This window comes from Equus asinus, chromosome 13, assembly GCF_041296235.1.
Source record: "Equus asinus isolate D_3611 breed Donkey chromosome 13, EquAss-T2T_v2, whole genome shotgun sequence".
NCBI lineage: Eukaryota > Metazoa > Chordata > Mammalia > Perissodactyla > Equidae > Equus > Equus asinus.
The window spans coordinates 30,821,637-30,845,424 of NC_091802.1; the positions used below are offsets into that span (position 1 = coordinate 30,821,637).

The 23,788-nt window shown below is 51.5% G+C and overlaps 1 protein-coding gene across 3 annotated transcripts; it reads left to right on the forward strand.

Annotated features, from left to right (window-relative positions):
* Nucleotides 1-2,097: 2,097 nt before the first annotated feature.
* On the forward strand, nucleotides 2,098-22,937 carry LOC139039712 (E3 ubiquitin/ISG15 ligase TRIM25-like). 3 transcript variants are annotated; one of them, XM_070482953.1, is made up of 8 exons: nucleotides 2,098-3,035; nucleotides 6,989-7,084; nucleotides 10,106-10,339; nucleotides 12,359-12,530; nucleotides 16,596-16,622; nucleotides 16,952-17,020; nucleotides 17,100-17,198; nucleotides 18,073-22,937. In XM_070482953.1, exons 1-8 carry the CDS (start codon nucleotides 2,397-2,399, stop codon nucleotides 18,594-18,596), a joined length of 1,860 nt encoding a protein of 619 aa, XP_070339054.1. In that variant the 5' UTR covers nucleotides 2,098-2,396; the 3' UTR covers nucleotides 18,597-22,937. The 3 variants fall into 3 exon arrangements, with proteins under 3 accessions (XP_070339054.1, XP_070339055.1, XP_070339056.1); XM_070482954.1 differs by lacking the exon at nucleotides 16,596-16,622; XM_070482955.1 differs by lacking the exon at nucleotides 6,989-7,084 and having other exon boundaries at nucleotides 2,254-3,035.
* Nucleotides 22,938-23,788: the final 851 nt, after the last annotated feature.

Consider the following 23,788-nt stretch of genomic DNA (forward strand, 5'->3'; position numbering starts at 1 on the left):
GAAAAAACTTAATACAAAAGAAGGCAGTAATGAAGAAAGAGAAGGGCGAAATGATGTAAGACATAAAAATAAATAGCAAATGGCAGATATAAATCCTACCTTATCAATAATTCAGTGTAAATGGGTTAAATGTTCCAGTTAAAAGGCAGAGATTGGTAGGATGCATAAAAAGCATGATCTGACCCTATGCTGTTGTTAAAACCAAAAGCAAATGGAGACCAGTCTTGAAGCTTCTCTGAGTCGACAAGTCAGTTTAGTCACTAATTTTCTTAATTACCAATTACTATGAAGACACTGCCTTCTCACTATACAAGCTGCTTTGTAACACTATACCTGTGGGCTTCATTCCATGTTTTGGTTTGAGTGCTGCCGGTTTGCAAACTATCTTTTTGGGGTGTGCACAATAAATTTTTACTAATTACTATTTCAGCAATTCCTTGGTTTTATTTTGGCTATTTCTGAACCTTTGATCCTGTCTATGAGGCATAATTTAGATTCAAAGACACTAATAAGTTGAAAGTAAAAGGATGGAAAAAGACATACCATGCAAACAGTAACTGATAACAAGAGAGACCATATTCGGGTAATAAAACGAGTCTCCATAAATTTCAAGAGACTGACATAACACCAAGTGCATGCTTTATCCACAATGGAGTGAGTGTAGCATGACAGGTCTTAGTAAATATCTACTGCATGGAATTTGAAAACATAGTCTGTCCCTCCTAGTCATCCTCACTGTCTAACCAGCGCTTCTGAACTTCTCCGCCTGGAGAGGGACTTCGAGAAACGTTCCGGCGCGCATCACCAGGCCACCTCACCCACAAAAGCTAGCTCACAGGGGACTTCATGGTCTTATTTCCTGGAAACTGCTCCATCCCTCCCCTTGGGAAGCAGCACTTTCTAGCAGGAAATGCTTGGCTTCTGGAAACAGATAGTTTAGATGCCAGTATTCATAGTCTTTGGCAAGTTATTTAGTTTCTCTAAGCCTCAGTTTCCTCATCTGTAACACGAGATAATGACACCCACCTCAAAGGGACTTAAAGGAGATACTGTGCCTAAATCCTAATTTCCTACTCTCCCCACCCCCACTCTCCTGTCTTCCTCCTCCCCATGCAAACACTACCACCACACTATGAGAGAACAGATGGGGTAAAGGGTCCTGGAGGAACAGAGGTAGGACAGCCAGGAGTTAGCATGCTGAGTAAAGCCATCCTGAGCTGGAATCCGGTCCTACTTTGTCTAAAATATGTGACACCACCCCCCCCTCCGTAAGATGGATGTAATGACTTCTGTCTTGTAGCGCTTATAGAGATTCTGAGAGAGAATATGTGTGACTTGTCTAGCACACAGTAGGTGCCCCATAAGTGGTAGCTGTTACCTTTAGTGGTAGTCTAAGACATTTTTTCTCATTTTTTGCTGCCCACCCTGTCCCCACTGCCAACTCCAGCTAACTCCTCCCAAAACACTGTCTTTTTCTTTGTCCCCCATCCCCTCTCTTGAACACTTCTCACCTCCTGTACACCCACTTTTCCTGCATCCAGGCCAGAGGGGGAAAACAGAGCCTGAAAAATGAAAGAAAAAAATCTATACATACAATTTTCAGAAAAATCTGTAATGCCAACATTATTTTTTGAGTGCATGTGTGTATAAATGCAAGTGTGTATGCTGAGAGAAAACCTTTGTTAAACCGGAAGGTCTCCAAACCGCAGCGAAGTAGAAATGGAGAAAAAAAGCCTGTTACATGGGAGTATGGAAAGAAATCACCAAGCTTAAGGATAAGTGTGTGATTATGTACTCCAGTCTATAGAGATCAGGGATCGTATGCCAATACGCCAGAGCCCAGGACCAGGAAACAGGAAGGAAGGATTTAAAAAGTAAGAGAAAGTTCGTCGTTTAACTGTTGCTCCGGTTATTTGATAAGGCGGGTCCTGATATGACAGCCTGGCCCGCGGGGGCGGTGGGACGTCTCCGGTCTGGCTGAGTTCTCCGAAGGAAGGGACTTGCTGCAGGCGCCTTAGTGCAGAAGCCGGGCTGGATCCTGCCTCTGACCCCGGGGATCCAGGGTTCTCCACCCGACGCGTCAGTTTCCTCATCCGCAGAGACACCCTAGGAAGCCTCCTGGGGGGTCGGAGGATCATCTGAAACCGTGCTCAGCGCCCCGTTAGTTCGACTCGGACCGCAGAACCTTGGCTCCCCGGGTACCCTGACAGGCCCGCCCCACCCCCTCGCCCATCCTTCCCCCGCCCCGGCCCGCCCTTTGCCCTCAGGTGACTTTCTGAAAGGTAGTGGGGACCTGCCCTCCGGTCGCTCAGTTTCATTTCCTGGCGACCCGGGTCGACAGTGCAGCAGTCGCGGCCGTGGTTCCAGCGCGTCCCCTCGTTCGCCCCAGGAGAACCATGACGGAGCTGTTTCCCCTGACCGAGGAGCTGTCGTGCTCCATCTGCCTGGAGCCCTTCAAGGAGCCGGTCACCACCCCGTGTGGCCACAGCTTCTGCGGGGCGTGCCTGGACGCGTCGTGGGCCTCCCGCGGCGCGCCGTACGGGTGCCCGCAGTGCCGCGCCGTCTACCAGGCTCGGCCGCAGCTGCGCAAGAGCACGGTGCTGTGCGCGGTGGTGGAGCAGTTCCTGCAGGCGAAGCCGACCCGGGAGGAGCTCCCCCATGGCTGGACGCCGCCCGCCGGTGGCGCCGCCCACACCCGGGTCAAGGCCGGCGCCAAGACCCCCGCCAAGGTCTCTGACCCCGTCGCCCAGGTGATCTGCGACCACTGCCTGAAGGAGGCCGCCGTCAAGACGTGCCTCGTGTGCATGGCCTCCTTCTGCCAGGAGCACCTGCAGCCGCACCTCGACAGCCCAGCCTTCCGGGACCACCCGCTGCAGCCGCCCGTCGGCGACCTGATGCGCCGCAAGTGCCCCCAGCACAACAGGCTGCGGGACTTCTTCTGCCCAGAGCACGGCGAGTGCATCTGCCACATCTGCCTGGTGGAGCACAAGAGCTGCTCGCCTGCGCCCCTGAGCCAGGCCAGCGCCGACCTGGAGGTAGGGGTGGTGGGTGAGGGCGCAGAGGGGCAGCCTGGGCCTGCTGGGCTTGCTGGGCCTGCTGGGTTGTGCCACTCTGGCATGCCGGCATACCCTGGATCGCCTGGGTTCCTCGCTGGGCCAGGAACATCCCCGATGTCACAGTGGAAAGGGGCTGGGAGAACATACAGCACTGCTCTCTCCCGCGTGGCCCATCCCCACCCTCTACTCCCCATTTTGCGGAGGGGACCAGCAAAGACACAGATGATGTTGCTTGCCTTAAGCCTGGTACTTGTCTGATGGTGGTTGGTAGAGGGTTTTGAACGTCGACTATGAGCCCTGGAGGTTCATGCCTCTGTTCCCTCATTAAAACCTGGCAGCACATGAGGTGGGTATAATTAGTTCCATTTAGCAGTTGAAGAAATGGAGGTCCAGAGCTAAGCCAGTAAGAGGCCATGTGGGCACTGGGACCCCAGCTGGTTCCACTCCAGTTTGCGTTTCTCCCCATGGACCAGCCTGCTGTCCGAGTGTGCAGAGTCCAGAGCATGGGACATTCCTGGAGGTTTGAGGTCACGTGAGCAAAAGCCTGTGGTCAGCTGGAAGGTTGCAGTGACCAGAGAGGATGGTGAGGAGAGGGAGGGTCGGCAGAGTCCCCAGAATCCCTGGATGTGACCCCAGGTGGAGACGAACTCTTGCACCATAGAGGCCTCCTTCCTGGCAGTGCGACTTTGAGCCCAGGATGTGGCCCCTGGGTCCGAGTGGTCATCAGCAAAAGAGGGAGGTTGGACCAGCAGGATTGCTAAGGGGCCTTCCGGGTCTGTGATGATCGGAGTGGTTTGGGGGATCGGAATTTCCCTGTGGGCCCAAGGCAGAGGCTGGAAAGGTGTAATCAGACTGCGTTTGCTCTGTCGGTCTAGGCTCCTAAGCGTGGCCTGATTTCCTTTCGTTCTTGCAGCAATGTCAGGGAGAACAAGGGCTGTCCTTGTGTTGTCAAAGGAGACGTGAGGCCTGCAGGAGGTTTGCAGTAGCGCCAGGACGAGGATGCGGGCCCTGCTCCCGTCTGGCCATAGCCCTTCCCCGGGCTGGTCTGCTTCTCCTGGTCTGAGCTGGGTTCCTCTGGACTTGTTCCCCGAGTCTCAGGAGCCAGACCTCCAGGTATGGCCTGAAAGGTCACCTCTGAGACACAACAGAGTTGACATCAGGTCCAGCCACCTGGGTCTCCCCCGTCACCATGCAGAACCTGCCTGGCCTTTGGAGCCAGGAGCCCCGCTCTGCCTCACATCAGCCTGTGGTTTAGGGCAAGTGATGGCAGTTCTCTGAGCCTTGGCTTCCTCATCTGTGAAATGAGGTTAATGACGTGCCCTGCCCTCCTCCGAGGTGGTTGGGAGCCTCTGGAGGGACGAGCTGTGTGGTGAGTGTTCCGTGTCAGGCCCAGTGTCAGGCAGCGTGGCTGGTCGACCCGGGCTCCGAGCAGAGCTGGATGTTGAGGCCTGGGTTTGAATTCTGGCTCTGCTTCCTAGCTGGGACATCCTGAAAGCGGGTGACAGTAGTCCCTATCTCAGAAGGTATGGGCAGGATTAGATGAGGCATCTATAGACAGCGTAGGCAGCAAACACTCCATAAGAACCGCCACCGTCATTTCCGCTACTCAGGCCCAGGGGAGAGGACAGCTTTCTGGGCGGAGTAGGTCAGGCTGCCCAGGTCTTCTTTGCCTCAGCCCCTGAGGACCAGGGCAGCCTAGCTTCCGCCGAAAGGCCCTTCTAGGAGTTCTTATCCATGGAGACAGAAGGCAAGTGTGGGCAGGAGGGCCCTTCTCGGCCTGGCCCGGAGCCTCCACTCTTTTTCAGCCTCCAGGGCCGGGAGCCTGCAGTCGGTGCCCAGTTTATTTGTGTGCCCTATACACTTGGCTTTTTAATCCTCGTCTTCCCCTGCCATCTCCCCCCATTGTCCTGCCCGAGTCCTTTAACTGGTCTCCTTTGCCAACCCTGCTGCTGCTCACTGCTGGTGGCAGAGCCAGGTCCAGCTGTGCAGAGCCCTGGCCGGGGGCAGCCAGCATGTCTCGGCTCCTGGTGCGGGGTGGACTTAGGACTCTTGTGCCTCCCACGTGGAGGACCCAAGTCCCCAGTCCATGAAGGATCCTCAGACTTTAAAAAGTTCTCTACTGTTGATTGAGAGATTGTCATGTCTGTCGAAGTCCTGAAGTCCTCGGGCCACTTTCCTTTTGTCTGGAGCTCTGAGGGCCCCTCCCTACCATAAGGGGACTGTCCTGTGCATTTGATTCGTGGTGGGTAAAATCTTTTGAAACTAGGGTTCAGGGGGGCACTGCTAACAGTGACTCTTGGAGGTGCAACAGTTCTCAGCCCCCGGGTGTTCTGGAGTCTCTTCCAGCTCTGAGACCTTCGAGGCTGGATCTGCATGGGCCTAGCCTTCTGCCTTTGACCCACAGTTTATTTTGGCTACTATTAAGCGGCTGGGTCAAGGGCATTGTCACAGAGGTCAAATCTGAAACATACTCTGTGACTTGGGCCTTTGGGGTGTGGTTAGTGTGTCCTTAGTTTCTGTTTCCCGCCCTACATGTGACTGTCACTGAGTTGTTCAAACTCAGAGTCAAGGTCAGGTTCAGCCCTGAATGCTCGAGTGGAGTGGGAGAGGCAGGAAAGTGGAGGGGAGGGCCACAGTATGTTGAGTCAGCTAGTTAGGGGAAGTTCAAGTTTTTTTTCTAGAAATTTCCAGCATTCTCAGTTGGGACCTGTGTCTGTAATTGTAAGGCCAGGCTCTGGTAACACGAGTTAATAGTGATGTGACCCCGGGCAAGCCACCGAATTGCTCTGTACCTCAGTGTCCTCATCTGTAAGGGTGGGGGCCTCCTGCCTCCTGTGTTGTCCTCAGCCTTAAATAAGTTAATCCATGGAAAGCGTTAGAGCGATGGCTATAGTAAGTCCATGATAAACACTGGCTCTATTCTTATGGTGCTGGTGATTTTCCTTCCCTTTTCTAAGTGCCAGTATTCCATGAGCGGGGGGGTAGGACACTCAGCTGTTGATTATGAAAATGTATAGGAATTCTGTGAGGCCTCGGATGATATCCTCTTCCTTCCTGCATCATTTACCCTTGTTTCTGGAGGCGACTAGGGGCCTAGAGCTTCTGAATCACTTTGATTCAGTTTCAGGGATTGAGCTGACTGGGGGCTGGTCTACCGCTGGCTCTTCCTTGTCCGAGGGTGCAGCTCATGGAGGTACCCACCTGTGGGGCTTACCGAGTGAGCCGTGGACTCTGATTTTTTTCCCTCCGCTTCCTGGCTTCTGGAATCGGCAGATGGCCCTGGGAGAGCATCCCAGATGCTCGGCTTATCTCCCTGGGTTAGCTTCTCCCGGATCTTGGCTCTCATCTTCCCTGCTTCGTTTGCACTCCATTATATCTTAGCAGATGTCCCCTCCAGTATTTTGTTTGCTTTCTGGTTGTTTGCAGTGGAGGAGTTGGTTGGAATGACCTCATCTGTCATTACTGAAGCAGCTGTCCCAGCCTGTTCTGTCTCTGTGTGAGCTTGGCCACTTTGCTGTCCTCCTTTCCTCAGTTTCATCATCTGTAAAATGGGTCCTAGTGAAGAAGCTCATAATATTAGCAGCGAGCATTCAGTTTGTCCTTACCAAGATCCAGGCACTGGGCCGAGGACTTGCATTTTCAGTTCATCCTCCTGCTAGGCCTATGAGGTGTTTCTTGGCCAAAGGAACTGAGCTGAGAGATAGCTGCACAGCGAAAAATCAGAACTGGAACTCTGGTCTGTCCTGCTCCAAATCCTGTGACTTCTTTCCTGTCCCCCTGACAGGATGGAAGGAGGCAGTCAATACGAGAACACTTTCAAAAGCTCCAGGCAGGCGGTGGAAACACCTGTGGGATAGATTCAGGGGACGGTCCCTGGTGTTGGGTGGGGACTGGGCGAGGTGCTGTCTCATCCTAATTTGTTTGCTCCACAGAACAAGCTGAAGCATAAGTTGACTGTCATGTATGGTCAGATCAATGGTGCATCGAGAGCGCTAGAGGATGTGAGAGCCAGGCAGCAGGATGTGCGGGTGAGTGACAGGGCTCTACCGGCAGCCCGGCCTTGGAGGCCTCCAGGCAGGACAGTCTCAGCTTTGACCTCCACAAGGCTTGTGTCAGGTCCGCTTGCAAGTGTCAGAATGAAACGTCAACCTTGCGAAACGTACAAAAAACTGTGTGCACAGGAGAGAGCCTTCACAGACCCAAACTGAAAACTGCAAGCAGGCCCAACTTTTAGGGGTGGGGGGGGGGGGGTCATTAAAAATTACAGTTAAAGTTAAAAAGTAGTAATATAAAAAGTGGTTAGGTTTAAGTGGGAGAAAAACGGGAAGCGGAAGTGTATGCTCACTAGAGTGCCTCTATTTCTAAAAAGGAAGTGTATTAGTTTTCTAGGGCTATCGTGACAATTTACCACAAAGTCGGTTTACAACAACAGAAATGTGTTTGCTCACCGTTCTGGAGGCCACTAGTCCAAAACCAGAGCGTTGAGGGGGCCATGCTCTCTCTGAAAGTTCTAGGGAAGAATCCTTGCTTGCCTCTTGCAGCTGGCAGTCCTTGGCTTGTGGCTGCATCACTCCGGTCTCTGCCTCCATCTTCACACGCCCTCTCCTCCCTCTGTGTCGTCTCCCTTCTCTCTCTAAGAAGGACACTTGTCATTGGATTTAGGGTACCCAGGATGATCTCATCTCAAGGTTCCTGCCTTAGTTACATCTGTGAGGACTTTTGCTAGGTAAGGTCACATTCACAGGTTCTGGAATGTGGACTTATCCTTTTGGGCCACCATTCAATCCATTACAGGAAGTACAGGAAAAACGACTGGAAGCAGGTATAGTAAAAGGCTAGTAGTGCAAGTGTTGGAGAGGCAGGATTAGGCTGTTTTTTTCCCTCTAGTTTCACAGTTTTTAGAAGATTACGTTGCTTTTTTACGGAAAGAGGGTTTGTGTTTTCATATCCTGTCCTGGAGCTGCAGCGTCCAGCTTTATGTGGCAGCCGTGGCCTCATTAGGTGAGATCTGGGTGAGGATGCCAGCTCTGTCACACCCTAGTCTGTAACACTTTGATCTGGTGCCGGGTATCTGAACCTTAGTTTTTCTTTTTGCACAATGGAATCACAACTACTTTCTGAAGGTGCCCTAGAGGCTAAATGAAAGGATGCACATGAAAGTCCCTGTATGGTTGGGGGCAGGTAACAAAGATACCCCCGAAGGTCAGACGCTAAAAGAAGATAGAAGTTTATTTTGCTCACTGTGATAGCTCAAGGCCAGACATGAGCACCCCGGACTGGTGGGCCGGCTCTGCTCCACGTGATCATTCAGGGATTCAGGGTCTTTCCTTTGTGTTGCCCCACTACTCCATAGAGGGTTTGCCTCATCTCTCTGGTTGAAGCTGAGTCGCCATGACGTCTTTGTTCCAGCCTGTGAGAAGGGGGACAGGGAAGAAGTGTGTTGCACATATCGCTTCTGCTCCCACTGCACTGGGGACAGCGTGCCACATGACCAAGCCTAGCTGCAGAGGATGCTGGGCAATGTAGTCTGTGGCTGGGCAGCCACCTGCCCGTCTAAACTCCAGGGGTGGTCTGTCACTGAAAGGAAGAAGAGGAGAACACTCAGGGACATTGGCTGTCCCATTGGACGTGGCAGAGCAAAAGTTGGGTAAAGAAATAATTGAACGCCATTCTCCTGCATACGGCCCCTCTCCTGTGTGTTTCTCTCTGTGGTATTTGGTTTTGAGCTATTGAGGTTACCCAACCTGTAAAGGGAGACTAACTCCTGGAGCAGTGCCGTCCAATAGCAAGATCATGTGAGCCTCAGGTGTAGCTCTAAGCACATTTGGTTCACACGTGTAATTAATTCTAATAATACATTTTAACTCAGTGTATCCAAAATGCTACCATTTCAACATATAACCAATAAAGGGGCACTAATGAGATATTTTATGTTCCTTTTTTTGTACTAAGTCTTTGAAAGCCAATGTGTATTTCACACTTAGAGCACATCTTACTTTGGACTAGCCATATTTCAGGTACTTTGTCGCCACGTGTAGCAGGTGGCTATGGTATTGGACAGGACGGTTTTAGAGGATGATATTTTCTAGAACAGCTTTATACTCTTTCTTTAAAAAAATTACCAATTTACTGCTTCCCAGCTTAAGAAACCAAATATCACCAAGGCAGTTAAAGCCCCCACTTTGCTTCTCCTTTTATACCCCCCGTCCTCTCTTCCAGAAGGGACCACTATCCTGAATTCATTTGTTCGTTCCCATGTGTTTCTTTATCCTTTTATTCTGTATGTATGCATTCCTTTAGTAATAAATACTGCTCTTCTGTTTCTTTCTAATCTTTATAAAAAGAGCATGACACTGTGCGTCTTCTACAAGTTATTTGTCCCTCACGGGAATTTATCCCAGTTCATTAATTTTCATTTCTCTTTACTATCCTGTCCTCTGGATAACTTGCAGCCTATGTATCCAGGCTCCTATTGGTAGACATTCAAGTTGTTTGCAGGGTTTTGCTAATTCATACGATGCTGCCATGAGCATTCTTGTGTGTGTCTCTGGGGCAGGTGTCTGAGAATTTTTCTTTTTTTTTTGTTGAGGAAGATTAGCCCAGAGCTAATAGCCACCGCCAACCCTCCTCTTTTTTGCTGAGGAAGCTTGGCCCTGAGCTAAAATCCATGCTCATCTTCCTCTACTTTATATGTGGGACGCCTGCCACAGCATGGCTTGATAAGCGGTCCTAGGTCTGTGCCGGGGATCCAAACTGGTGAACCCTGGGCCACCAAAGCAAAGTGCAGCAGCTTAACCACTACACCACCGGGCTGGCCTCATGAGAATTTTTCTAGAATATATTCCTTGGATCAAGACGTTGGGTCATAGGGAATGAGCACCTTCACATTCACCAGATATTGCCAACTTGCTCCCCAAAGTGGTTGTGCCCATTTGCACTCCCATGAAGTCCAGGAAAGAGCTCGTGCTGCTCCACAGCTCGCCACCGTGGTCCTGCAGGCTTCGCTTCCTGCCAGTCTGATGGATGCCCTCTTGTTTTCGCCCTTTTAGGAGACTACACAGAGGAGGATGGAGCAGCTTAGGGAAGAATTCACGGAAATGAAAGCTCTCATCAGTGCCCTGGAGGCCAAGTCGATACAAAAGATAGAGGAAGAGGAGAAGAGGGTCAGCAGCAAGTTTGACCACATCTACCAGGTCCTCCTCAAGAAGAAGAGTGAGATCCAGAATCTGAAGGAGGAGACTGAACTTGCCCTGAATAAGGGGGACGAGTTTGAGTTTCTGGAGGTGGGTCTTGATGAGGGTGTTGTTGAATGCTCTTTCTGCCTGGCATTCTGATGTTGAGTATAGGTGCAGTGGGGCTCTCCAGGAGTTGGGGCTGTGAGAGATCGTTGTAAGCATCCCTGAGACACACACTGTATTAGTTTTCTCTGCTGCTTGACAACTTACCACAAATGCAGTGGCTTAGAAGAACATCCACTTATGGTCTCATACTTTCTGTGGCTCAGGAGTCTTGTCTTCTTAGGGTCTAACAAGGCTGCAATCTGCATGTCGGCTGGGCTAGTGGGCTGCGTTCCTTTTGGAACTGAGGGATGTCTTCCAAGCTCACGTGATGTTGATAGAATTCAGTTCCTTGTGGTTGCAGGACTGAGGTCCCAGTGTTTAGCTGGCTGTTAGCTGGTGTCCACTCTCAGTTCCTGGGGGCTGCCACACTTCCTTGTCATGTGTCCCTCTCTCAACTTGGCAGCTTACTACTTCAAAGCCAGTGGAGACTTTCTACCTCCAGGAAGGCCCAGGCTGTCCTTTAAGGGGTTCTCCCTGACTAAGTCAGGCCCACTGGGATAATCACCTTTCTGGTTAACTCAAAACCACCAGGTTCAGGATCTTAATTACATCTGCAGCATTCCTTCAATTTTGCCACGTAATCTAACCTAATCTAAGGAGTGAATCCTATCCTATTCACCATCCTGTCTATCTCCAAAGGGGGCGGATTATGTAGGCAGTGTACCCAGGCAGGGGGGCACCGTGGGAATATTGGGAGCCATCTTAGAATGTTGCCTACTACGTATGCCTCCACCCACTTCTACCCATTGTCCTCCGCAAGGCCCCTGAAGTGTCTTTCTAGAGCACAGACCCCCTGCCCTTTGTGGCTTCATGTTCCTTAAGGTGGCCCACAAGGTCCTTGGTGACCAGGCCTTGCCTTTGCCAGCAGCCTCATCTCTTGCCACCCAGCCCCGGCCCGTGCTGTAATCACAGGCACTCACCATTCCTCAGACTCAACAGGCATTGCATGGGAATGCCACGGCCGACCTTCACTGCCTAGGGAATCCTGTCCTTTTTCTGGGGCAACTCCAGTTTCCCTGTCTTCCTTGGGCCCCATTGTTCTGCCATTACTGTGGTCCAGAGCATGTTACACTACAGCCTCTGCTATAGCACTAGACAACATCTCATCTTGCTTGATTTCTCATCCTTTTCTGCAGGGCCCATCCCTTCTTACCGCCCTTCTTCCTGCTGGCATGTCCAGCGTGAAGCAGAGTGCCTGGCATGCAGTGGGTGTTCCACTGAGCCCATCAACTGGGTGACGTGCTGTGACACCTCCAAGGTCCGTAATCCTTGTTCAGGTCATGGGGAAGGTATAGGAGTGAGAAGGGAGCCTTCTCTTCTCCCTGCTCAGACTTCTATCCATGACCGGGCTGGGTGGCATTCAGTTTCCTCTAAGGTGCTCATTCCTGTTTGTGCAGTGGCTGCACCAAGCTCTCTGAGAAGGATTCAGGCCCATGTGTGGGCCTCTTGATACTGTCTGACCTGATGTTGTCTCAAGGTTGGGGCTTTTAGTCAGACCATCCCTCTCCGTCAGATGTGCCCCAGCCGCATCCCTTGAGGCATCCTTGAACGCTCAGAACATGTGTTCAGAGCTGGTCCTCGAGGGATGGAGACGGTCCTGCGTCCCCCAGACTTTTTCAGCCACAGCTGGAGGAGAGGAAAGAGCATTATCCATGGGGGTCGGGGGACTCGTCCCAACTTTGTCTGTGACACTAACTGGTAGCGTTCCTGGCAGGACACTTGTCATTTCTTGACTTCAATTTCCCCGTCTGTCTGGTGAGTGACTTCCAGGGCCCTTCCCGCTCCAGATCGCTGTGTCTGAAAGTGGCAGTTTCACCCTGGGACCTCTGGTCTGTAATTTGAGAAGGCTGATTTGACTTAGTGCCCTTGGGCACAGGGAAGCTCCTCCCGCAGTTCATGAGACCTGAGCCCTGGCCCTGGCTTCACCAGAGTTCCCTGCCCTAACTCCCTGGATTGTTCCAGAAAGCGGCAAAACTGCAAGGAGTCTCAACGAAGCCAGTCTACGTCCCCAAGGTGGAGCTGAATCAGGAGCTGATCAAGGGCGTCTGCCAGGGTACCTTAGACCTCAAAAGCAAGCTGAAGCAGTATATCCAACAGTCCCAGGACAAGAAGCCCCTTGAGCCCCCTGGCTCAGGTAACCACTGGGCCCCCTGAGATGGGATGAGTCCCTTGGGGGCTCTGGGCTAGGGGGAGGGTCATGATCTGGAGCAGTGGGGCTTGAGTTCAAGGGTCCTGGCTCATCTGCCCTTCCTCTGGGGGGACGTGGGGAGTCTCTGCTTCATCCTGAGATTGTCGCGGTCCTTCCTAAATCATTTCTGGGGGCTGGATCTTATGCTGGGCCTTTCTGGATGGGCTTGTTTAGCTGTGATCTTGCGGCCGACTCAGATGGGTCCTGAATGGAAGCTGGGTTGTCAGGGTATTTGGTGGGGGTGTGGCTAGTTTTGGCATCAGAGAAACCTAGAACTTCTCCTTCCATCTGTTTTCCTTCCCCTCCTATCCAATCCATCCCCCAATTTTGCATCTTAAATATCTGCTGACCAGGTCCCTGGTCCTATATCAGCCAGCACCGGCCTGCTCTCTGTTGCCATCACCTGTGGCAGCTTCCTAAATAGTCCCTCTGCATCCACTGCTGCAGCCCTAGAGAGCTTTTCAGGATACAAATCTGACCTGCTGGGACCTTGTCCCCCTCACCCCTTTCAGGGAATTTCCACTGCTCTTAGATTACAGACCAGACTCTTGACCTTGACCTACAAGTCCCTGCCTCAGGCCCTGTCTGTCTCTCCAGCCCTGAAGTGCCACCTCCTGCCATGCATCTCTCTGCATTCAGTTCCTCAAATATGCTAATCTTTCTGCCATAGGGCCTTTGTATGTGCCCTTCGTGCTGTCTGGAAAGCTCATACACCACCGTCTTCACAAGTTAACTCCTCTCATCCTTTGAAGATCTGTTAAAACATTACATTTCTCAGCCAACCTCCCCTGTCACCCTTCTCGTTCCCCTGACTAGGTCCCAGGATCTTCATCACCCCTTGGGCCCCTTTGTAAATCTGTCATTTTACTCTTCCTTGCTGATCCCGTCTGTCTCGCCTATCGGATTGTGATCTTTGTTGGGCAGGCGCTGGAGCAGTTTCCCATTGAACACTCTCTCCGCGGTGCCTAGCACCGAGCCTGGTTCGTAGTGAATCTTTGCTGTGGAGTCCAGGGGGTGGGCTTGAGTTTCAGCTCGGCAAGCCGAGTGTCCTTGCCAAAGGGCTTCTGAAACAGGTGTGCGTGGCTCCGCTGTGGAGGGTGAAGCTGTTGGTGGATTAGCCACACATACTTGTTTTCCTGTTGCACCAGCGATCCCTAGTCAGGGGGCAGGGGGAGAGAGAAAACCAGAGGGAAGGGAACTAGCACTACACGCCAGGCGTCTGATCCCAGCTCCCTCGAGCGAGGGGAATCATCCCCACCATATGCTGGAAGAAACGGAAGCACAGCGAGCGTTCAGAGCTCCCGGAGCTGGGTGCTGGTGGAGACTCAGCCTTGGCTATGTTTTAAGCCAGAGAGGAGAGGGAAAATCCCAAGCTGGTCCTTCTCTTTTCCTGTTTCTAGTTCTTGTAAATGAATGGATGGGGAAGGTCAGTGGAAATGAGTGTTTTTGCCAATCCTCTACCTGCCCGCCTGTGGCAAAGCTGGCTCTGACGGTTGCTTTGAAACAGCTGAATGAGTTGACCCCTTCTTTTTGGGACAAGGGACCGTGGAGAGCATGGCGATTGCTCATACCCAAACCCTTTGGCCCTGTGAAGAATGTCCTGAGTAGGTAACACCACTGCTATCCCTGTGGCAACAGCATGGCTGTGAGTGGCTGGTCCTCTGGCTGACACAGGCGTCGCATACCTCCAGAGGGGCACACCCATCCCGAGTCACCTTAGGTGCCCAGGTGCTTCTGGAGAGAAATGTGGCTACAAGACCCCCTGAGGAGAAGTTGAAGGGGCTGTTGCAGGAGCTCCCCTGGTTCCCTGAGGGGTCCGGCCCATCAGCATTAGATATGCAGGCTGTCTGGAGCAGCAGGATCACCCAAGCTGGCTGTCTTGAGAAATACTTAGGACACCCAAGTTCTAGCCCTGGGCAAAGCCTCCTGGAGGAGACGGATGGTGGTCCCAGAGCAGCGGAGGCTACACTGAGCTGGCAGCTCAGAGCTGCCCCGTCTTCAGCTGTAATGTGCTCCTGTTGTTAAGCGCTCCCCGACCTGCTTTTCACTATTGCCCTCTTGTCGCCTTACTCCCTGAGCCACGTTAGACTCTTTTTTTCTGATTGCCCCTGCCCATGAAATTTTAATGCCACACTTATGTGTATATCTGTTTGTGTACTGTGCTTTTGTACATAAAAAGAGTAAGACTTCCCCCTCTCCCCCCGAGAATCAATTCTTGTCCCCTGAGGGGCTGTGTCACCTTGTTGAGAAGGCACCTGGTCCTCAGTTTCCTCATCTGTCAAATTTGGACATTAACGGTATCGACTGTGCGGGATGATTGTGAGTGACATTTACAACGGACACTGATTGTGACAGCTCTTTAAAGACCCTAACTGTGCCCCGGAACTCTTGGCTGTTGCTGCTTCCCTGAAAAGTCCGTGTGCACCGAAGAGTGATGCCCACAGCGCTGGGTGTTGGTGGGTGAGAGAACTCTGGGCTTGTTTGTGTGGTCGGTTGTGTCAGTGTTTGGGTTGTCTTTGGCAGACAGGTGTGTGGAGTCCATCCCTGAAGCAGAGTCAAGGGCTGGGATGCAGATGGAGAGGGAGCCCGTAGCTGAGCTGGAAAATGTAGAAAGGCACTTTGTAGGCAAAGGGAAGCGGAAGAGTAGGTGAAAAACACTGTAGGCCTGTATCCTTCTCAAGCCACACGCCCCCTGAGAGCTCCCTCGCTGCTGCCCCAGATCACAGGCCCCAGCCTTAGCCCGCGGGAGCTGTGGATGCTGCCACCAGGCGGAGATGGGGAAATAGGCAAGGAGGGGTGGACTAGTCACAGTGTAGATGAGACTCCTAAGGCTTGTGATGACCCGGGCGGGGGCCCTGTGCCCTAGGCCGGCCTTGCAGCCTGGGGACCTCCCAAGATGCTGGTTCAATGAGGGTGGGCAGGAGAGGAGTGGAGGGTGAGGAAATGAGGGAAGAGTGAAGACAAATGGGCCAGGTGGGACGGAGGGAGGGTCTGTTGGGGACAAGAGGAGAGAGCGAGGCTAGTCTGTAACATAAAGTCTCCTGCAGGCGGGCAGGGGTAAGATCTCAAACCCCCTTTTGATGCCAGTGGCAGGGAAGGTGGCCGAGTGAACCCGAAATGTAGCCCACTTCAACTTGAGTCTGTATCAGAGTCACCTGGGGAGCTCGTAACACAGATTGCTGGGCCCGCCCCAAATGTTCAGATTCAGCTGGTCTGGGGTGGGGCCTGAGAATTTGCATTTCCTACAGGTTCCCAGGTGATGGAGATGCTGCTGGTTTGGGGACCACACTTTGAGAACCACTGTTTTAGCTAAACTCAGTTCCCATCCCTGCACACTCTAGAGAGTTTGTAAAGACCATTGTGATACTTGGCCAGCATGTTTTTTTGCTGACTTTCTATTTGTCTTTTTTGCATTTTTTTCTTTTGTGAAGATATAATTCACTTACAGTAAAATGCACAAATTGTAAATGTACAGTTAGATAAATTTTGACAAATACCTATGTGTGTGTTACCCAAATCAAGATAAAGAATTTCCACTGGGACTGGTCCCATGGCCGAGTGGTTATGTTCGTGCCTCCGCTTCGGTGGCCCAGGGTTTCACTGGTTTGGATCCTGGGTGCGGACCTTGCACTGCTCATCAGGCCATGTTGAGGTGGCATCCCACATGCCCCAACTAGAAAGACCCACAGCTAAAATATATAATTATGTACTGGGGGGCTTTCAGGAGAAGAAGGAAAAATAAAAAATAAAATCTTAAAAAGAGGTATTTCCATTACCCCAGAAAATTTCTTCATGCTCCTTATTGGTCAGTCCCTGCCCCCTCAACCACTGATGTGGGTTTCTGTCACCACAGAATCATTCGCCTGTTGACCTCTTATATTTTTCAAGGCAAAACATACCAGCTTTATTTTTATGGGTAGAATTCATGCAAATGATTGTTATTACAGTGTTTTGAAAGTTCCATTGCATTGTGCTTTAAAATACCTGAATTCTGAAAATTTTCTTCTTCAGAAGGCAAAAAGAATACCAAGAAACCTGGTAAGTTGCACGTTTCTGCATCTGTTGTTTCTTGAGACTGCCTGAGCACAGAACTCAGTGCCGGCAGGGACAGCTGACCTGTCTTGTCAAGAGTCTGTGACGGGGCCTGCGTTCTATGAGTGTGTTCTGGAAGAGCGGACAGGCCTGAGGTTGGAGGAGAAGACAAGTATGAGGCAATCAGATGACTGTGGCCCTGTCTGGATGCACATGTGTTGTCCCAGTTATCTGAGTGTGTTTTGTGGAAGTGGTTCTTGAAAATCAGCTTGGAAGGGAGCAGAGGCCATTTTGTGTCATGTCCCCAATTCATGTTTCTCCTCCCTCATTTCCAGCCCCACCCAGAACATTTCCCTTTGAAGCCCTGGAATTGATAGTGGATTCAAAAGAAGTTGGCCTGGAGGGTGAGTTATTGTGAACAAGGGGCAGTGGGGTGTCCACTCTGAGTTTGTTCTAGAAGCCACTCTCTGTTTTCTTACTCAGCTGGAGCCAAAACCACCACCCCGCAGGCGAACTCGAGGTCTCTGAGGGACGAGGTGCTGGAGGCCTTTCTAGCCAGGTCCAGACCTGAGCTCCTGAAGTGTGAGTACTTCGGCTCTGGCAAGCGGTCCTGCTGGCTCTCGGTCTCTCCTGCGTGGCTCTGCCCAGTTTCTCGCCTCGCCTCTGTCCAGCGTGGTCAGCCTCTCCCTTGTCAGCTGCTCGCCTGTTCTCTGCTTTGTTGCACCCTTGCTTTCTCCCTTCTGTCAGCACCTGCCTTCCTTCACCTCCCGTCGTAGGCAGCCTAGATTCCATAATCAGTTCTTTAAATCCTCGTCTGGCTGTCCATTCTGGCTCAACCCCAGCTCTGCTTGAACACAGTTCATCCTTTTCTCTGTGCCCCGGATATCACTGGGCATCCCACTGCCGGCCCTCCTGCTCTGGTTTTCCTGCCGACGCCCCTGCCATTCGAAGACCTTCCCAGTTGCTGAAACCTCAGCCCTCTTCCGGTGCTCCCCAGCATCCTCTGCTTCACAGAGAAGAGAGGCGCTCTGGGAGGGGCTCCCTCATCCTCTTAGTTATTGTCATCTCACTTGATTCTATACCCTCTTCCTCCTGCCCTCGCTGTCCTGTCTCCCAAGGTCAGTCCCCTGGCCAGGAGTCTGGCTCTCATTCTTCCTGCTGTCTCTGGAATTTTACACTCTCAGTTAGGCCTCGGTTATGGATGTATGGATAGATGGGTTGATGTATGGGTGGATATGTGGATGGATGCACAGATGGATGGATAGTTGGGCGGATAGATGGATAGCCGGGTGGATGGATGGAGGGAGGGATGGCTGGATGGATGGATGGAGGGATGGACACATGGATGGATGGATAGATAAAAGAAATGAAACTATACTACCTGTTGGGGAAAAGTTTAAAAGTGAGAGTGCTTTGAGCCCCTACTAATTGATTCCTTGGGGTAATGCTTTCTTAGATGCTGTTAGAGTCATCCTGGACTGCAACACCGCCCACAGCAATGTGGCTCTGTCAAAGAACTACACCGTAGCTTCTGTGGCTGACGTACCCCAGAGCTATGAGTCCCATCCTCAGAGGTTCACTTACTGCTCTCAGGTGCTGGGCCTGCACTGCTACAAGGAAGGGGTCCACAACTGGGAGGTTGAGCTGCGGAAGAACAACTGTGGGGTGGGCATCTGCTATGGCAGCATGCAACGGCAGGGCCCCGGGAGCCGGCTCGGCCGCAACAGCTCCTCCTGGTGCGTGGAGCAGTTCAACACCAAGATCTCTGCCTGGCACAAGAGAGTGGAGAAAACTCTGCCCTTCAAGGCCACGCGGGTTGGTGTGCTTCTCAACTGCGACTACGGCTTTGTCATTTTCTTCGCTGTCACTGACAAGGTCCACCTGATGTATGCGTTCAAGGTGGACTTTACTGAAGCTCTGTACCCGGCTTTCTGGGTGTTCTCTGCAGGTGCCACGCTGTCCATCTGCTCCTCCAAGTAGGCAGGCCATGGACAATGTCTCTGGCTGACTACCAGTGGAGTGCCCAAGACTCTAGTGAAAATGCTGCAGGTGGAGCTCTCTCGGAGGACTTCCCTGAGAGTCCCTAAGTTGAAAGGATGGGAGGGGAGTGGGTGGCAGGTGGGAAGGTGGGGAGATGGGATAGAGGAGGGATTTGGCCAAGGCAAGGGGTGGGGTGGCAGTGATTGTGTTGTGGGTGAGGAAGCATTTCTACCTCCCGGCGCCCATCAGGGCAGGGGGACCTCCTCCCTCTTGTTTTGGTAGCTCTCCAGGCTGCTGGGCAGCTGGATGGGGCTTTTGGGGACAAGTCCTTACTGCCCCTTTCCTCCTGGAGAAATCTGTAGCCACTGCAGGATCTTTCTTGCGTCCCTTGGTGTATGTCCGGTTGCTCTCCGGAGTGGCCTTCAGATTTTCGTGTTTTGATTACTCTCTATAGGGCTATTGAACTCTATAGATTTTTTAAAATTCCACAGTCATGGGATTTCAATGTTAGTCAGCCCCCACTACCCACGTGTCGGGCGTGGGGTGAGCGCTCAGACTCCTGGTTATTTTTGGTGCTTGAGGGAAACCACCACAGCAGACCTCCTCCCAGACCAGACTCTCCCCGAGAAGCGTGTCCTCCTCCTCCACTGGAAGGTAGCCCTGCTTCCCTGGTCTCCTGCTCCCCTCATCACCCCAGTTGATGGTTTTGAAAGGTTTAATCGAACAGGAACTTTTTCAGCCTAAGGCTTCAAAGCATGATCTGAATCAGCCAATGCTGAATTTGCGATTCGATGTCAAGGTGACCCAGGTCCCGTGTGGACAGAAACCCTTCCCACTCCCCAGTGTCGTGAAAGGCATCTCCGTAGCCACCCTCTGGCTGCAGCTCTGGAGCCTGGCTGGAGGCCTTCTTCCCATAGCCTAGGCTTTGGGGCAAGGAAGTCCTCAGGGCAAGAGGGACACTGACCTGGGTTGACGGAAGTGTGATGATTTTGCTCTTAGTGTCTTGCCTTCTTTCTTAAAGATTGGCATCTGGGCTAACAACTGTTGCCAACCTTTTTTTTTTTCCCCAAAGATTGGCACCTGGGCTAATAACTGTTGCCAATCTTTTTTTTTTTTCTGCTTTATCTCCCCAACCCTGCCCTGTACACAGTTGTATATCTTAGTTGCAGGTCCTTCTAGTTGTGAGATGAGGGATGCCACCTCAACGTGGCCTGATGAGCGGTGCCACGTCCGCACCCAGGATCCGAACCCTGGGCCGCCACAGTGGAGCATGCGAACTTAACCACTCGGCCCCAGAGCCGGCCCCTAGAGTGTCTTGCCTTCTTAAGGATAACTCTCCTCAGTGACAGCCTCCCCTCCCCAGGATTGTGAGATGCTGGACTGGCTGGTTAGATACCACTGTGGCCAACACAGTGGAGTGACAGCTAAGCCCAACATCTGAAGCCTGTGTCATGCAGAGAGACCATGTGTAGTTGCCTCAGGGACCATCCTAGGTCACCTGCTGGGATGACAACCTATAGCCAAAAGGGCCTTCAGGCAGATCTCCTGGGAAACAGCAACATTCCTGTTCATCCTTGGCCACGCACTGCAGACCCAGCGCTGGCCCTTGCATGGACCTGTCACCGGCTCTAGCCGCTTCTGCTCTCTTCCTTGTCTGAGGCAGTTCCAGATGGGGGATTGACCAGGCTAGGGCTCAGGAAGACTTTAAGGACCAGGGAGGGAACAAGTTACAGTGCTCAAGCACAAGGGGCTATTTTTCCTGCAGTGTTTCTGTGCGGTGAAAATAACCCCAGTCCACTAAGGGCAGGAGTGAATGGACTGCTGGAATTTCCCAAGCTCCTCATATCCTGATGTTGTCATCCCCAAAGTGGTAGAAATTTTACCTCTTGTGGTGAAATGAGTCCAGCTCTGGGCTTTCCAAGAGGAGAGCTCAGGTCAGGCTCCTTGTGATATGCAAAAGAGGTCATCACTGGGGAAGGAAGGGGGACCCCAGACCTTCTCACATGGAAATTTGAGAACATAACGCATCTCTGGCCTTGTGCTGGAATTCCAGGGCACGCCATTCGGGCCAGGAGCACTTGGCCTTCCCGGCAGATGTGTTGATCTGTGTCCTCTCCCAAGGACTTTCACTTCCTTGGGAGAGAGATCATCTCTGTAGGGAAGACATCCCTGCAAGAGCCGAAATGTGGTTCTTTAAAGTTTTCTTCCTTTGTTACTGGGAAGAGGAGTTCCTTGGGGATTTTCTCTGCTTTTGGAGATGATGAAAAGCAACTTCATTGATCTTCTGAAAGAAAAACCTGTCTGAAGCCAGTTCATACTTGGGAAACAGCCGGGCTTAGGGGAGGAGAGTGCCAATGACTTATCCTCGGGTCGTGCCGCGGCTCTCTTCTGCACAAGTAGGGGCCACAGAGAGGCCTCTTCTCTGGTGAACACACAGCTCAGGATGGGGAAGACTCCTCCTTCTGTTTATGAGAGCAGGTAGGTGACCCAAGCCGAGCTCTGTGACAGGCGCTTTGGAGATGTCAATCGAGGAGCGCACCTCGCGGTCTCCAGCCTCACATTCCCTGGCCTTGCAGGGCCGCTGAGTCCTAGAGTGGGAGGAAACTTTATATCCCTCTGATTTTTCATTTTGCAGAATATGTCTGATGGGGAGGTATTGGATGACTCTGCTCACTGCTCTCCCCATCCCATCGTGGAGGAGATTCCTCCTGGAGTGTGTGAGGGATCAACCCTGAACCCTGGGGACGTGTTAGAAATTCCCAGAAACACAAACATAAAAATACTCTTCAGGTATTAGGGACTGTCCCAGTCACTCTGACATGACAAACCCAAGGTCAGGGTCAAATCTGTATTATTTAAGATTTCTTGGTTGATTCCCCAGCTTTTTTCTTTTTGAGGAAGATTAGCCCTGAGCTAACATCTATGCCCATCTTTCCCAGTTTATATGTGAGATGCCTGCAACAGCATGACTTGATAAGCGGTGTGTGAGTCTGTGCCTGGGATCCAAACTGGTGAACCTAAGGTTGCTGACTTGGAGTGTGTGAACTTAACCACTGCACCACTGGGCCAGCCCCTTGGTTGCCCTGTTTTCATTACTCTGAAATGGATCTGTAATCTATAACTAATACTGACATTGTATCTCTTACCTATTCAGCACCCCCCCCAATTGATTTTAATTAATTAGGAGTATTTGAGCTGTTATTCCTTCGGCTTATTTTGTTAGATTTGGTTCTTTAGGAGATAATCAGGGCTGTGGACACGAACCTTTGGAATCCCACGAGAAATACCAGGGCGAGGCTGATGACATGCCTTAGAAGCCTTGAATGTAATCCAGTGGTGCTTGGTGTTCTCTCTGGCATCGCAGTGCGTGTAGAAAATGGTACTGATCTGTATGCTGGAGTCAGCCAGTGAGGTGCCCACCGTGGGAGGCTGCTGCCCAGGGCCTCTGGAAGCTCACCCCCAGGGAGTTGAGATTTCAGCGTGCCTATAGCCCATGTGAAGACTGCCGTGGGTGCAGCACCCCCTGGGAAGCTTTTGATAAAGAATTCTCAGAACCATAGGATGTCCTTCTGGGCTTTGCTTCAGGATAATCTGAGGATGAGCGGTATGGAGAAGGGCAGGGGGGTGTGCATGAAAGGGTAAGCCACATGCAGATAATCAGCGAGACGCTGATGGGAATGTGTGGGTTCATTATATTCTTTCTATCGCTGATTATGCTTGAGCGTTTCTATAATAAAGATTTTTAAGAATGACACAAAAAACAGCTGAGGCCAGCAATGGGCCCTGTCCAGTGGATTTTATTGCTGTTGAATAGGGGTAGGAGTTACAGGAGGTGTGGACTTGAGGTTGTTGTAGAATAAAGACTTCGCCCGGCCTTTGTCCTGGTTCCTGGTGGGGAGATGTTAAATTCTTGGAATTTCCCAAGTAATAGGGGTGTCTGTTATTCCTGAGCCCCTGGATCACACTTGAGTTTAGGCCAAGAGGTGAGATGACTCAGGATTGGGCCTGGTCACAGAAAGATCAGCCTTGGAGGGTTGGGACTCTGAGCCAGCCTGACCACCAGGAAGGAGAGAGGGACTAGAAATTGAATCGAATCCTGTGGCCAGAGAGTCAGTCAGTTATGCCTACGTAACGAAACCCCGACTAAAATCTCTGGACCCTGAGGCTCCACTGAACACACTGAGGAGCCAGGAAGGTGATGCACCCTTTTTCTGCAGGGAGAGAGTGTGGAAGCTCTGTATTTCGCTCCCTCCTAGACCTCACTCTATGTCTGTCCGTTTGGCTGGTCTGATTTGTATCCTTTACAATAAAACTGTAATCATAAATATAGTGCTTTTCTGAGCTCTGTGATTCTAGTGAATTACTGAACCTGAGGAAGGTCATGTGCTATAGACTGAATGTCTGTGTTGCCTGGAGATTCAAATGTTGAAACCTAACCCTGAATGTGAGGGTGTTCAAGGTGATCAGGAAGGTGATAAGGTCCTGAAGTTGGAGCCTCGTGAATGAGATTAGTGCCCTTAAGAAAGAGACACCACAGAGCTCCCTCACTCTTTCTGCCGTGTGAGGACAGAGCAAGAAGTCAACTGCCTATGAACCAGGAAGCAGGTCCTCACCAGATACCGAATCTGCCGACACCTGGATCTTGGACTTCCAGCTTCCAGAACTGTGAGAAATAAATGTTTGTTGCCTAAGCCACCCAGTTTATGGCATTTTTGTTATAGCAGCCCAAACAGACTAAGACATCATGGGAACCTTCTGGGTTTGTAGCCAGTTGGTCAGAAGTGTGGGTGGCCTGGTGACCCCTGAAGTGTGGCTGGTGTCTTGAGTGAGTGCAGTCTTGTTGGGACTGTGACCCTTTGGCCTGTGGAGCCTAATGCTGACTCCAGGTGGTTAGCAGCAAAATTGCATTGCAGTACGCCAGTTAGTGTTAGAATAGAGGTGGTGGAACGTGCAAACTTCGGATGAACCCTTCTTGACCAACCTGTCAGAATAAAACACACTGTTCTTACAAGCAGCTCCCAAGTTTCTTCTCTCTTGTGTCAAGTCCCCAGGGTGTAAAGTCCTGGGTTTTGCTCACTCTCATCTCGCCTCCCCCTCTTCTTGTGATTTCTTCTTCCTCACTGTCACTGTACCCAGAAAAATACTCAGTATGTCAGTTACAGATTTGTCCTCCCATTTAGAGATGCCGCTTA

What these genes read in the sequence shown, in the direction of transcription:
- LOC139039712 (XM_070482953.1), top strand. Translation starts at nt 2,397, where the DNA reads ATGACGGAGCTGTTTCCCCTGACCGAGGAGCTGTCGTGCTCCATCTGC. An exon ending in CCAGGCAGCAGGATGTGCGG is followed by an intron (nt 7,085 to 10,105) that starts GTGAGTGACAGG and finishes TCGCCCTTTTAG; the next exon opens with GAGACTACACAGAGGAGGAT. An exon ending in CAGACCTGAGCTCCTGAAGT is followed by an intron (nt 17,199 to 18,072) that starts GTGAGTACTTCG and finishes ATGCTTTCTTAG; the next exon opens with ATGCTGTTAGAGTCATCCTG.